The sequence below is a fragment of the Sinohyriopsis cumingii genome, chromosome 11 (genome assembly GCF_028554795.1).
Source record: "Sinohyriopsis cumingii isolate HCF-2022 chromosome 11, ASM2855479v2, whole genome shotgun sequence".
Taxonomy (NCBI): Eukaryota; Metazoa; Mollusca; class Bivalvia; order Unionida; family Unionidae; genus Sinohyriopsis; species Sinohyriopsis cumingii.
The window spans coordinates 74,225,345-74,239,650 of record NC_142971.1 but is presented as its reverse complement, the minus strand read 5'-3'; the positions used below and the strand labels follow the sequence as shown (position 1 = coordinate 74,239,650).

The 14,306-nt window shown below is 33.0% G+C and overlaps 1 protein-coding gene across 1 annotated transcript; it reads right to left on the bottom strand.

Moving 5' to 3' along the window:
• Window positions 1–1,857: 1,857 nt before the first annotated feature.
• Window positions 1,858–5,870, bottom strand: LOC149788749 (galectin-4-like). Its single transcript, XM_089975767.1, has 5 exons — window positions 5,857–5,870; window positions 4,573–4,659; window positions 3,908–3,990; window positions 2,963–3,167; window positions 1,858–2,513 (listed from the first exon to the last, which is right to left on the bottom strand). The coding sequence occupies exons 2-5, from the start codon at window positions 4,594–4,596 to the stop codon at window positions 2,400–2,402; spliced, it is 426 nt and encodes a 141-aa protein (XP_089831893.1). The 5' UTR covers window positions 4,597–4,659; window positions 5,857–5,870; the 3' UTR covers window positions 1,858–2,399.
• Between the last annotated feature and the right edge of the window lie 8,436 nt (window positions 5,871–14,306).

Here is a 14,306-nt window from a genome sequence, read left to right as displayed (position 1 = left end):
TTTTGTTTTCTCAATATACTTCACAATTATCAACTAGTCACCTGACATCATCTTGCATTTTCATAATCGTTGGTAAGACGAGATAAAGGAATGATTCGAGAACTTATTTTACGCATTTTATTATTTGACAAACATTTATAATGTATTGCTCTCATGGAATTGGTTCATAAATGATATAAACGCCACTCTCGGGGGATCAATATGCAGCATGTCGATCAATAAATTGTGTTAAGCATGAATCCTGTTGTAGTACCCCCACCTTTTTCTACTTACGATTTGAATATGTTTTTCTACAGTGTTGAGATGTTGAAATATTTTGAAAATCTTTTAATCCTGTAGGAAGAGGAATAATATAGATGTTCCAGATTGGGCCAAATTCCATTGTATCATGTTCTGACAAAAATATGTTTAAATTAAGAGGAATTTCATATATTTAAAAATATTTCACATCGATTTGGTCAGCAGTACACTGGTTTGTTTAAATGAAAAATATATCTACTATTTACGTTTCTATGAAATCCATATTACGAAGTTTTGCTGTTAAAATGAATAATTGGCGAACTACTTAAGCGTTTGAAACTACGTCGTTAAACAATATGAAAATAAAATTAGAAACTGCTTTAGTTACTCCTAATGGGACAAGAGTAATTCGACAATGAATGCCAAAAAGTCATCATTGAATCAAAGTAATGAATATAATAAAAGTTATATTCCATCGCATGGGTCAGGAGGGCTCGAATAATAATTGAATGGGATTGCTGTCTGCAAATTGGTGTACGTAAAAAAAGGTTCGTTAAGTTCGATGAGTTGGCAATTTTAAAGCAAAAATGATGCCAATCGTTTTCTGTGGTTTTCATAGCAATTGCAAAATATTATTATGTTCATATCTTGTTTATTGCCAATTGTTTGATCTACGTTATTTATATATTCCTCAATGATTCAAATGTAATTTACACCCACATACAGAAATATTTAAATGCAAGGTTACCTTGAAACTGAAAGACTTTTATTTTGGAGTGTTTCAACCCTTTTTTCTGTAATATTTTATAGGTGTGAAAGGGATATGTTTGGATAAAAGTGATAAAGCATTATAAACGCCTCGTACATGTATGTACCGATCCAGTCTGTAGCCACACCGATATCCATCGTTTGTGAATCGCTAGGTCTTTAGACATCAACAACCCCAGCAGTGGCCTTCCAAACATATTGTACACGGTGTCTTGCCATCAATACAATCATTAGTCATCATCGGCAACGAATGCTATTAATGACCAGAACGATTTATTTTCTTCCGTTATTCTGAACATAAATCGCTTTAATATTTGCTTCAATTACAGCTCCATAATTTAAATCAATTTATCAAACTTTTGCTCGAAGTATTACAATAAGCAACACCATACAGATAAGATCGAGATTTGCTATATTGTTAGAATAAATTACCCTGTTGAGACGAAATATAATCAGCTCATAAATATAGATAGGAAACATTGCTGAAAAAGTAAGTTTTTATTCCCTTCCTTTAAGTGGGAATATTATGAAACTCAATGTCTTTTCATTCAGTTGTGATTACCTTTTCAACTAACAGCTGAGTGAAAATACACTACTCGTGGTCCATACGTTACAACCGTTTAAGAAAATGTTATTATTTACTTTTCCCTTGGGGTCCTTGGAAGAGGGTGCAAAGTGTCAGATGTGCAGTAATTGAAGTTAGATTAATAACATTATTTCCACAAGATAGGTAATAGGCAAATGAGAGAAACATACATGAATGTAATGTTGAATAGAAAATGTAAATGGATAAACAGAGAGAAATACAAAATCCATAATTAAGGTTAAAATACAAAGTAAGTATGGAACAAACTGAAGAAACAAGCTTTAATTTTGCGATACAGATAGATTTTAATACAATAAAGAAAGCAAAACTACAATTATAGTCATAAAGTTTACAGCCAGTTTAGCTTCAAAGGATCATTTCTTCCATGACAAAGATAGGTAAATATGTTTTCATCTGCACTTTCAAACGTGTTTATTAACATGAGTAGCATAATTTGCAAGTTAAAATATTGCAACAGAGTGTTAACCTAGATTTTCGTACATCTCGAAGAGAAAAGTAAGGTAAAAGTCCTTGCTTTCATGAACTGTTGTTCATATAAATCATGTTCATTTTCCATTTTTCTTCATAATCTCAAAGATATAATCCACTCATGTATTGTTCGGCTTTGCACACATTCTTTGTCCTTTTCTTGATTTCAACATTCAAGCTAATATCTTTATCAAAGAAATATTATAGATAAAACTGTATTCAGTGAGCAAGATCTGATTAAAATAGAGAGATTAATACAGCGTGTTTGGTAAAACCTGCAAGTAGCGTGAAGGTAAATCAGCCATTATTTAGAGAATTACATGACTTGAACCTCTGCAAGGAATACATCACCCTCAACAGCAAGCGTATCCACAAATTGTATAGGTAATTGGTGAAGAAACCGAGTGATTTCTATACCATTTACCTCAACCTGCAAAAAATGACATTTTCAAATAGTTATTCAGATACAATCCATTAAACACCTAGAACAGGGTTGTACTGTCTAAAACACAAATTGATATCCAAACAGATATATACACAATAACAACAAAACACGAACCTTTGATTTCACAAAAGACGGGATTGAAGCACAGAAACATATTAAAGCTCTAAAGTAATATTAAATGCAACTCTTCGTAAAAGTGTTCATTGTATGCTTGTGTATTGTACGATTACATAAATATTGTTTTTACTTCTTAGAAAATGATAGAGAAATATTTTTAAGTTAGTATAAACGATTATGTGATATTAAAGGTGATCGAAATTAAGTTTTCTCCAGTTTATGTAGGATGAAATTCTAACCATAATTAATACAATTTAGGAGAAGAGGTTGTTTGTTTACAAAGAAGAAATTTAGAATTTTGCAAACATGTATATTACCGTGTACATGTCGTTATCCACTAGGAACTCAATGGTGAACTGCTCTGTTTCAGAGAAAGGGAAGTTAGAAATTCTATTTTCTGAACCCCATTCACCGTACTTCTTGAAGTTGGTGACGATAACACGAATCCCGAAACGGACATCAAAATGGAATGCGATATTTTCCGGAGAAGAAAGTTTCCCCTTTTGGAAATTAAAGGTGAACCTGAACAATCAAATTTCAAAGGAAAACATTCCTCTTAGAAACAAAATTCATATAAGTATCTTAAAAAAATATTACAGCTGAAATGTTAAAGTTCATGTAGATTTTAGGTTCGTTCAGTCCAGACGTCCATGCAAATCTCTTGCCCATTTTGTGCTGAACGCATTGTCGTCATATATATTGACAAATTTGAACTGTGTCTCCTTCATTATATTGTAAGGTATTTACCTCATTAGTCTTAGAGTTTGCCACTGTAGACTGTGAAAATGCAAAGATAAGCACGTAATACTTCACATCAACATAAGAAATATTTCAAAACGTTATGTTAAACTTTGTCACAACAGTAGTATTTGTAAATTGGTTGACGCTGTTTTAAGCTTCCCTCAGAATATTGGCATTGTTTATAACAGTAGAGTAATTTATTATTTGCTGTCTGATGACACCATCTTATTTGTTTTTCAACGTTGTAGTATACATTTTCTATCGTTGTTTTAAAATAGACATCCAAAAGACATTTGAATAATAATGTCTCAAATCAGACATGATATTACTACCATTATGTGTTGCCTCTGCTAATTTAACTACTGCAAGCTTTTTGTATAAATTTAATTTAGATCTTGGGACCTTTGGTAAATATATAACTTTTTAAATCAATCTCTTCATACGGTAAGTATCAAATGCTAATTGTTAATTGTTAGAATGGCTCCCAATATATTTGGGACTTTAGTCTGCTCTTCATCTACCTTTTGACTCCTGCGATTGCTCGTGCTTTGATTACGAACTTTTTCTGGTCCTTCAGGTTCACGTCAATTTTGAAAGGAACTGGCTGTAATGATAAATCAAACACGTTTTGTGACAGGAGGTATAAAATACCTGGCATTACGTACCGCGGTATATTCACTGATGTACTGTAAATTGTGATGTTCTTAAGATACGTTTCGATTCATGCTTCAATTATACCGCTAATTTTATTCGAAGTGCATATACCTGAATACCTAAGCCTCCTAATTAGGACCACAAGTAAATTGACGTACATAATTACCTGTCTTTCTTCTGTTTGATACAAATTTAGCTATTCAGATTTTTAGAAACAGCCCTGTTAGCAGTCGGCTTTGTATAACATTGATAATTGTGACTGCTTTTGTCGAATAAAAGAACGTACTCTAGACGGTCAATATCGCGTCAAGGGGAAGAACTTCTAGAAAACTCTAATTTGTGAATATGGTAATATGATTTATCTGCCATACAGAAAAAAGAAATGTTTTCATTAAATGATGCGCTTCGAAAAATAAAAATTATTTAATAGGTAATAAAGCTGGTTCATTGTAACAAAAGTTTGGAACGTGGTAAAGTGCTGTACACCCTTTCAAACGACCCTGTGTCTAACATTATATTGATTTTAACTTACCGGATCGATGTAGATCTTAGACATTTTCAGTGGATGGAATTCCTTTTGTCCTTTTAATGGTAAACAAGTCTCTAAAGAGAAATTAAACTGAAATATACTGAAAGAAATGTCATCTTTTTTCTTTTATGCCTCGTTCCGTTATTCGTCTTTTGTTGCATTTAAAATATGGCTCTAAACATTTGCAGATGTTCCCATTTATATATCAGTTGAACCAATAATTGAGGCCTTGAACAGACGAGACCTATTTTTTGTTCATATGAGGAATATATTGTTCTAATTCCTGATTACGTTTAACACTTTGCTCCAATCTATGTATGTAAATGAAGCGAGACACATCATATTTTGAAAGATTGTAATGTATTGCATATGTAACCGACATCCTTGGCTTCAAAATCGAAATGATGGGAAGCCTTGCATCAACTTGTGATGTATATTTATTGAAATATTATTAACTTTTTACAACTAAAAAATATAAGTAGATCGAATTTTGGAGTCTTGTTTAAATGATGAATCTGACTTGATTGGCGAGAATTTTGATTTAATCTCGCTGAGGCACATTGCTTTAGTTAACGTTTGCAGCGGATGTCAATAATAATTGCATTCCTTAGATACGCTTCACATAGTGTAACGTAGTGAAACGTTTGTTTTCGCTTATGAAATGATAACAATGAAACGTACAGTACAGATATGTGAGATAGAGATATACCACAACCACTGTGAGAATGAGTGCATGGCGTACTCGGCCGTTGACGTAAATATGCGATCTGGATGGAATTGGTTGTACCCAAGTAGGTGAACACTATTTGATTGTATTATTATCAAGTTACATTTTGTTATATGTGTAAATCATTTACATGCCTAGAAGCAATCAAAACTGTGATTGGCATGTGCCTCAGGATTCCTGTTCCAGTATTTAAGGTCATAGTTAGGAACGCAATTGTATTTAACGAAATTTTTTACAACTGAGAATTGAATACTCTTGCATAGAGAAAATGGATTCTACAATTTCTGTATTAATTACTAAAAAGAAAGAGATGAATATATATATATATATATATATATATATATATATATATATATATATATATATATAACTGCCTGATTCAATTTAAAAGTTGCATTCAAAAACTATTATTGCAGAAACAATTAAGGTGTAAAAGAATGAACCCAATATACTTGCGATTTAAAATATATGATAATATTCTACATATATCATCAATGGTTCCAATATCTTATGGTAGTTTAAAGAAATAAAAATTCAAATATAACAAACAATCTACTCACCAAACTTGAGCCGTATTTAGCAACACTTTGCTCGTTTAATCGATGTTTCTCATTTATATACCTGTGGCTGCACAACACCCACTCAAATAGGTGGACGTGTACTTCTTTTGGAATGTTTGACCTCAACTCCCACTTATGCGATTTTAAATAATAAACAGGATGTACTTTTATTCTTGTCGAATGTACTTTCACGTCATATACAAGATGTACTTTTCATTCTTTTAAATGTTTAGAAATCTTTGGCATGCATTTGAATATTTTTGTTTTCAAAACTTGCAATAATTTTAAGGGTTTCAAATAGAGTCGTGATGTATGCATTGGTGCATGTATTGCTCGGCTTATGTAAGGTATTGCAGATGTTTCTAGTTAATTGCATTTCGAATTCGTCATCGCCTTTCGTCAATAAGTATCTAATAATGTTTATTTACAAATTCATAGTGTCAAAGACTTGCAAATATATGTTTCAAATAAGGTAATTGAATGCTAAATGGTTCTCATGAGTTAAAACAACCAATCGATAACAGGCCATTATAGTCTTTACAAAATTTAATTTCTTTGCAGTTTTCTTAAAATGTAGTATGCCCAGTCATTTGTTGTTTTTATCGAAAAAAGGTTACCACGATCAGTGACAGCTATTGCAGAATGAATATAGTACATCATATAAGTACAAATGCACAGCATATAATGAAGTTTGCACAGCATATAAGTACAAATGCACAGCATATAATGAAGTTTGCAAATCATAAGTACAGATGCACAGCATATAATGCAGTTTGCACATCATATAAGTACAAAAGCACAGCATATAATGAAGTTTGCACATCATATAAGTACAAAAGCACAGCATGTAAAGAAGTTTGCCCATCGTATAAGTACAAAAGCACAGCATATAATAAATATTCTCATCTGAAGACAGCTCTTGCGTTCCATACAAAATGATATCAGTTTGGCTTTTATGAGAAACACAGTTACTGGACAGGAGGACACGAAGTCTAGCATATTTCAGATATCAATGTCAGTTTGTTGAAATCCAGTTAACTGTAATTGCTACAAAGAGAAACCTGTTGATATGTGATTCTGCAGCTGTTCCCCTGTAGCTCTGCAGGGTCACCTGGATGTGGACTTTTCAGAATTAGATTTTGAAAACATTTTAGCACAATTAAGCAAAAACAATTGGGGAAGACATATATATATATATATATATATATATATATATATATATATATATATATATATATATATATATATATATATATACATATATATATGATATTTATATATATGACCCAATTAGATGTTCTGCCACACTTTGTAACACTTTGTACTTGAACATGCTATCTTATAACAATTCCAAGTACAAGAAATTCACAATATTCTGTCTATATCATTATTGGCTATGTATGTATATATGTAAATGTGCTGTAGCTGTGCATGGGAAACACTATATGTATGTATGTATGTATGTATGTATGTATGAATGTATGTATGTATTTATGTATGTATGTATGGATGTACTTGTGTTTATGCATGTATGTATGTATGTATGTATGTATGACTGACTGACTGACTGACTTTATTTCCTCTAAAAAAGAGATTACATCAGAATAAACAAATTCATGATAATACAAGATCATAAAATAACACAGAAAATTGACAAAAATGCAATAGTAATACTGTGTCAGCTACCGTGTTGACAAAACGAAATATCTCAATGCCTGCAATTATGCAAATCTGCAGTCATTTGGCGGAGCAAAGCACTAATCTTTTAACAGTTGCTTGATGATGATAATATTTCGAAAAGTTAATACGTCTATAGTGTTATGTGCTTAACATTAAGTTCGAGATAGTAACGAAAATGAAATGAAAAACTTATAACAGTGTAATTCTATATGTAGTTTTTTTTCTTCATATGACGCATGTATTTATGCATATATATACTTGTTTGCGCGTATGCGTGCGTGCATGCATTTATCTATGACTGACTGTCTAAATGACTTAGTTACCTCTTCAAAAAGAGTATATCAGGTTGCTAAGATACATATTATACATATCATAAGATTATGAGACACATCATAGACGAGAACGCAATCATAATATATAAATCGTCAACTAATGCATTTACAAAATGAGATATATAAATGCGGAAAACCATATAGAAATCTCTTGGAAATAAACATAAACAAATACATAAACACACACACAAACAGCTGTCATACAACAAAATTTGCCGATTTGACAAGAAGACTTTGGCCTTTAATTGTTTATATTTAATGTTAATTTACTACTTACTTTTAATATCATGTTAGGGCATGTTAGTTGATAGTAGGGCACACAATTAATTGTAGAATGAAGCTATGCTGTTTGCGGTCACCAACATGAGCCTATCTGATACGTCATCGTCAATAGACGACATGCAGTCAACCCTGCTTCCAAGAAGTGTCTCCAACAATATATCGTCTTCTTGATTGAATAAGCTAACCCCGTCTCTCACTTCTAAAGAGTCAATCACTCTCTCAAAGAAAACGTTTCGTTCCTCAAGCAGCATTTCGCAGCCTAAAATAAGATGCTTCGCTCTGTCGTCAGTCTCTTTTCCACAGAGTTTGCATACCATAACTTTACCAACAGGCATGATATATAGTTTCATTACTTCAGAGAGAGGCCATAACATGGATGGAAATTTACGCCCAAGAAACCATATATTACTTGGTTTTAAGTCCAAATGAATGTTTCTGAAGTGAATTAAATCACCCCTTAGTTCCATATTTGCTTTCCAGGTAGTTTCTTCATGGTTTTGAATAATATCAATAATATGTCGATTCCAGGTGAGATTTTCTTCAGTTTGTACTCTTTCTGCATAGTCTAAAAGAACACTTCCCATACCATATTTTTTAGTTATTCTGTCAATATCAGGTATAAATCCCGTCTGTTTTAGCGGGTTGTTCAGATACTGACATAGGCGCATAATGAAAATCTTTATCCAGATAAAATTCCAATCGCCCTTACACAATCGGTTGAAAAAGAGCAATTTCATCCTATCTATGTATGCTTCCATTGACCAGAGTCCTAAGGTACTACTCGTTGCCTCCGTAGGCGAATATTTATCGAAAGCTTGCATACGTCGCGCTGCATATCTCTGGCATAACTCAAGTTCTTCTATATTCGAGTTTGTGATACCTGACCATAGTTCACATCCATATAGGACCGAAGGTAGACTAATTCTTTTCCAAATCTTCAGACTTGTTAGAGGGTTCATTCCTCCATCTCTGATACCAATAAAATATAAAGAGTTTAACAAGTGTTTGCCTTTATCACATGCTTCTTTTATCGCGTCGTTTGGTTTTAAGTTGTATTTTAGAGGTATGCCGGCATGCTTCTTACTTTTGACTGCCGGAATTGGAGATTTGTCGAGCATAAAAGAAGGTATACCAGTCGTTCTTTTGTTAGTAAACAAGATGGTGCAACTTTTATCTGCATTATATCTTAATCTCCACCTTTTCGCATAGTCGTAAATTGTATCAAGCAGCTGTTGCATTGAATGATGCTAGTTAGACATTACAGTTGTGTCATCTGCTAATAAGACACAAGGCAGGTGGAGATCGACAAGATTTAGACCTCGCAAAGTGTGATCTAATTCCGTGATCAAATCATCTATCATTACAAGAAAGAACCATGCAGACAAGATACGGCCCTGTCCTACACCCTGCCTAATATCGACGCGTTTGGACAGCTTGCCCGCATATAAAACAGAGCTTGTTACTCTCTCAAACGAATCTTTCATGATGCGCCACCACGTCTTCCCTTTGATGCCAAGTCTGTACAACTTGTAGAATAACCCGTTATGCCAAACTGTGTTGAAGGCTTTAGCATTATCAAGAAATGTAGCATAGACAGGAGTATTTTATACTACCGCAATTATTTCTAAAACCCTGTTGCAATGGATTTGGAAAAGAAATCTGCTTAGAAAATATAAGTAGTCTACTATATATAATTTGTTCTAGAACTTTCTGAAGCACTGGAATTATAGTTATATCGCGGTAATTATTCATATCTAATTTGTTCTTTCCCCCTCCTTTGAATATTGGTATAACCAAACCTTGTTTAAAGTGGCACGGGTACTTCTCGGCCTCGTACACTTTTGTGAATATAATTTCAAGTAATTGTACACTGCTTGGAGGATCCGCAAACAGTAAATGCTCAGCAACAATACCGTCGTGGCCACATACCTTATCTTTATTGAGAGAGCTACTTGCACTACTGATTTCTTCTCTAGTGGGGATTTTATCAACAAGTTCATCAAAGTGTGAATAGGTTTCTTTAGTTTGTTTTCTGACCTCTGCTAAGACCTTCTGGTAATGATTTTCATCGTACAGATAAGTATTGTCATGCACTGATAAACTGGAAAAATGATTTGCCCATAACTCTCTAATAAAGTTGTGATCGCGTACAATTTTTCCGTTTGATTCGATTTCGTGAATGTAATCGCGTTTATTTCTTTTATTCCGTATAAACTTACAGAAAGTAGAAATATCGAGCTCTGCAGCCTTTTCAAGCTCACTAAATTGTTCTCTATCGTATATTTCTTTAGCTTTCAATAATTCTTTTGCAAACAATTTCTTCGCTTTCTTATAGTTCGCATATGATATATATTCCCAGCCTCTTGGCCTACCATTAGAAATCCATACCCTGCGTTTCAGCCGCATTTCCGTGTGAAACTTTTTTACGTTTAATAGTTTCCAATAGGGGTTAGCGTATGGGCAAAACCTCTTTATGGGGAGAAACCTAGAAGCTGCTTCATGTAAAATCTTTACCGTGTCTTGAATAATAATTTCAATATCGACATTCGTCGCTAGCTCTGCTTTATGCATTTGCGCTAACAATTCATTGCGTGTTGCTTCCTTATATCTATTTATTTGTTCTGCTGAGGCCTTCTTCCAATGTATGGAATGAATGATATGCTCGTCAGCCATTGTTGCCTTATGTCCTAAGGGTTCAACTCTGTTTTTACAGGAAGATGATCTGAAATGTTCAAAGGATGATCATCTATTATTTCTGCCTTAACCACTAAACCGAATTTACCTTTTTGCAATAGTATATGGTCTATCAAAGATTTTGATTTGCCATCGGTTGAGAAAAAAGGAAAATCTGGCCCTTCACAAATGGATTGACTATTAACAGATATTAAATGCCTATCGCTCAGAAACTTTTCCAGAATAGTGCCTCTAGCGTTTGATGTTAGACAATTTGCTTTGGAGCTAAACAGTGAACTTAGCTGACCACTGAAGTCTCCGGCAAGTACGGGAATGCCTTGTTTGCATAAAATATCAAACTGATCCTTTAGTTCTTCTATTGTTTCGGAGTACCTTTCAATAGGAAAATTGGTTGATGGCAAAAGTGCCCCGAATATAAAATATTTAAGTCTTTCGTTACATTTTACCTCTATCCCTAAAACTCTGTCACTGCCAGCGCTCGACAAGGAATTAACGCGGAATGATTTCCTATAAAGGATTGCTATTCCCCCGAACCCAGTATGCCTTAGCCTTTCTTCGAAATTACTGCTAGCCTTTTGTCAGGGCGTGCGAATGATTTAAAATCTGGATGTATATTATCTAGGAAATTGAGCTGCTCCGGGAGAAGCCAATACTCAGTAAGTACAGCAACATCTACCTCATTTAGCAAAGAATACAAGTAAGGTGACCCGTACATGACTCCTTTTACGTTCCACGTCAACAAACGAAATGTATGACTAGACATTAGTTGACTTAACGAAAAATAGATTTTCAACACAAGTATTGCAAAGACTATATAGCAATTTACCATAATATACGTATTTTACTTACTGCTCCTTTATTTATTTACGCCAGTACTGCTTGGTGTCCTTATCACCATAATCGTCATACCATTCTCTTGCCCATACAAAATTTGGCCAAAAACCTTCCTCTAAAACTTTCTCAAAGTCTAACTTATCTACCGTGATTAAAACAGTAACTTGATGCCAAAAACCTTGTTGGCGTTGAATAGGTATAGGAAAATGTTAATGTCTTTGTGTATGAACTAAATTCGATGATGAAAATTACATATTATTATATATTACATACGACCATTACAGACCACGTTAAATGGATGACAACTAATGGAGAAGGTTTGTGGTACAATCATACGACGAATATGGCTTATAATGATCACGTGTGAATAGTGTTAAATGTTTGCGTATGGTCTGGTGCACAATTTCATCAAATGCTTATAAATCACCTTAGCTAACAGTATAATTTGTAATTCAAATACAATCTCATGAACATGTTATTATACCTTTTAATTGTACAATCCTTTAATGTCCGCATTGTTTTGCTTTGTTATGGAATGGATGACGAACGATTCAGGCCATTTCCTTTTTTCTAAAGACAAACGAGCAACCAAACCAAATATTTCTTCTTCGACTTCTTGCCGGAATCATCGCTGATTATTATTATTATTATTATTATTATTATTTACATCTAAGCAGCCTCATGCTTACATATATATATTGTTTGTAATTCAATACAATCTTATTAAAAGGTTATTCAGCCTTTTTAATTGTACAATCCGTCCATGTCCATATTCATTTATTTTTGAATGGAATAGATGACGAATGAATAAGGCCATTTCCTTTTCCTAAAGAGAAACAAATAGGCAAGCCAAGTATGTTTTTCTTCTTCTCACAACCATCGTTTTTATTATCATTATTTACTTCTGTACAACTTTAGCCCTTGCTTATCTAGAGTGCTCATCTATACTAACATTTCTGATCGATAATATCATCACTCATGTACAAATATGTTTTACTGATTATTATGAAGCGACTACCAAAATTTAATTCCTTTTACAAAATAGATAAATTAAAGTCCAATCAGGTGACATACTTGGTATTTTATTTCCTGTGGAACGCGTCCATGCCAAGGCATACAACCAAACCAGCATGTATCTTTACCATGCATTCAGTTCGAAATTACAAATAAACAGTATATATAAAGTGGCAAGGTAAGCCCATGTTATCCTGGGCCTGACATATATAAAACGGCAAGGCATGCCAATGTAATCCTAGACCTTACATATATATATATATAGCTTGCCCTTACATATATAAAAGGGCAAGTTAGACCCATATTGTATAATTTTGCCTGACATATAAAGGGGCAAGGTATGACCTTGTTAAGAGGTTAGCAAAATCGTGCCAAATAATACAAATTAAAGATAGAAATTAATGATCTTATTTTTTGTATGTGGGACATGTATTTATTCATAGACACGAAAATAAGGGAATAAAGCCTCAACACCTGCAAAGCAAAATCTATAAACTTAAGATAATCGACCTTCCGAATTGATAGAATGTTAAATATTTCTTCTTATACGATATTACCACTTGAATATTTCATGATAGTGATACATCTGCAAGGGTATTGCTTTGTATATTTGATTTAATTTATATTTGATTGAATTTAATTGTTTGTAAATTTTAAAATCTTTCTAAATTTTTTAATTTCATTATATGTCAAAATAATGTAATTTTGTTTACTAGAAATTTGATATTTTCCAGAAATTAGTTTGATCTTTATTCTGAAATTCAAACATCGGAATATTATTGACTGTGGAATACAAAAGATCTGTAGAAGACACACGCCATACTGACTACAGAATACATCATCGCCTTTCATTTTGGATTCTTCATCTGATCTCGAGCTTCAATTCATAAGAACGATTCATTAATAGGACTTAGAAAATTTGATTCGTGGATTTATTTTGGATTGTCTTTGGATTTGATTCTTAAAACCGTAGTTCTTATTTATTTTTTTTTTCTTCTTCTTTTTCATATCTTTTCCAGAGAAACAAATTATTTGTTAAATGTTTCAAAGCTTGTTGTTTACACTATTTCTTTCGTTACTGTTTATTCGAACCTAAACACGTGCCATAAGAGTATTTGAACGGTATATCTCTTCAAACACACACACACACACACACACACACACACACACACACACACACACAGAGCTAGTCATGAAATCCAAAAGAAATAAAGCAATAAAAATTAATCTCATAAAGCTGTAAACATTTATTTTGATTGTACAATGAATGTCTCATGCACGTGTTTAAAACTAGGAATACAACTCATCTACCATGCAAGTTTTGTACATACAAAGATGTCAGGAACAGAACTGTACTTTGAAGCAAACAGAATCAGTACGTCTTATTTCCTTACTTTCTCTGTAGAGTTAATGTAGTGCCACTTAATATAAACAAATCAATAAATAATCTAATTTAAAAAATTAAAATAAATAATAACAAAACTTATTATTAATAATGTAATTAAGTCTTGCAGATTTTGATGTTTGGCCTAGTTGTCATCATCCAGACTAATGATGTAGCAAACTAATTGGGATTTTCCACAGGCGGTCAATACCAACTATTTTACAATATCT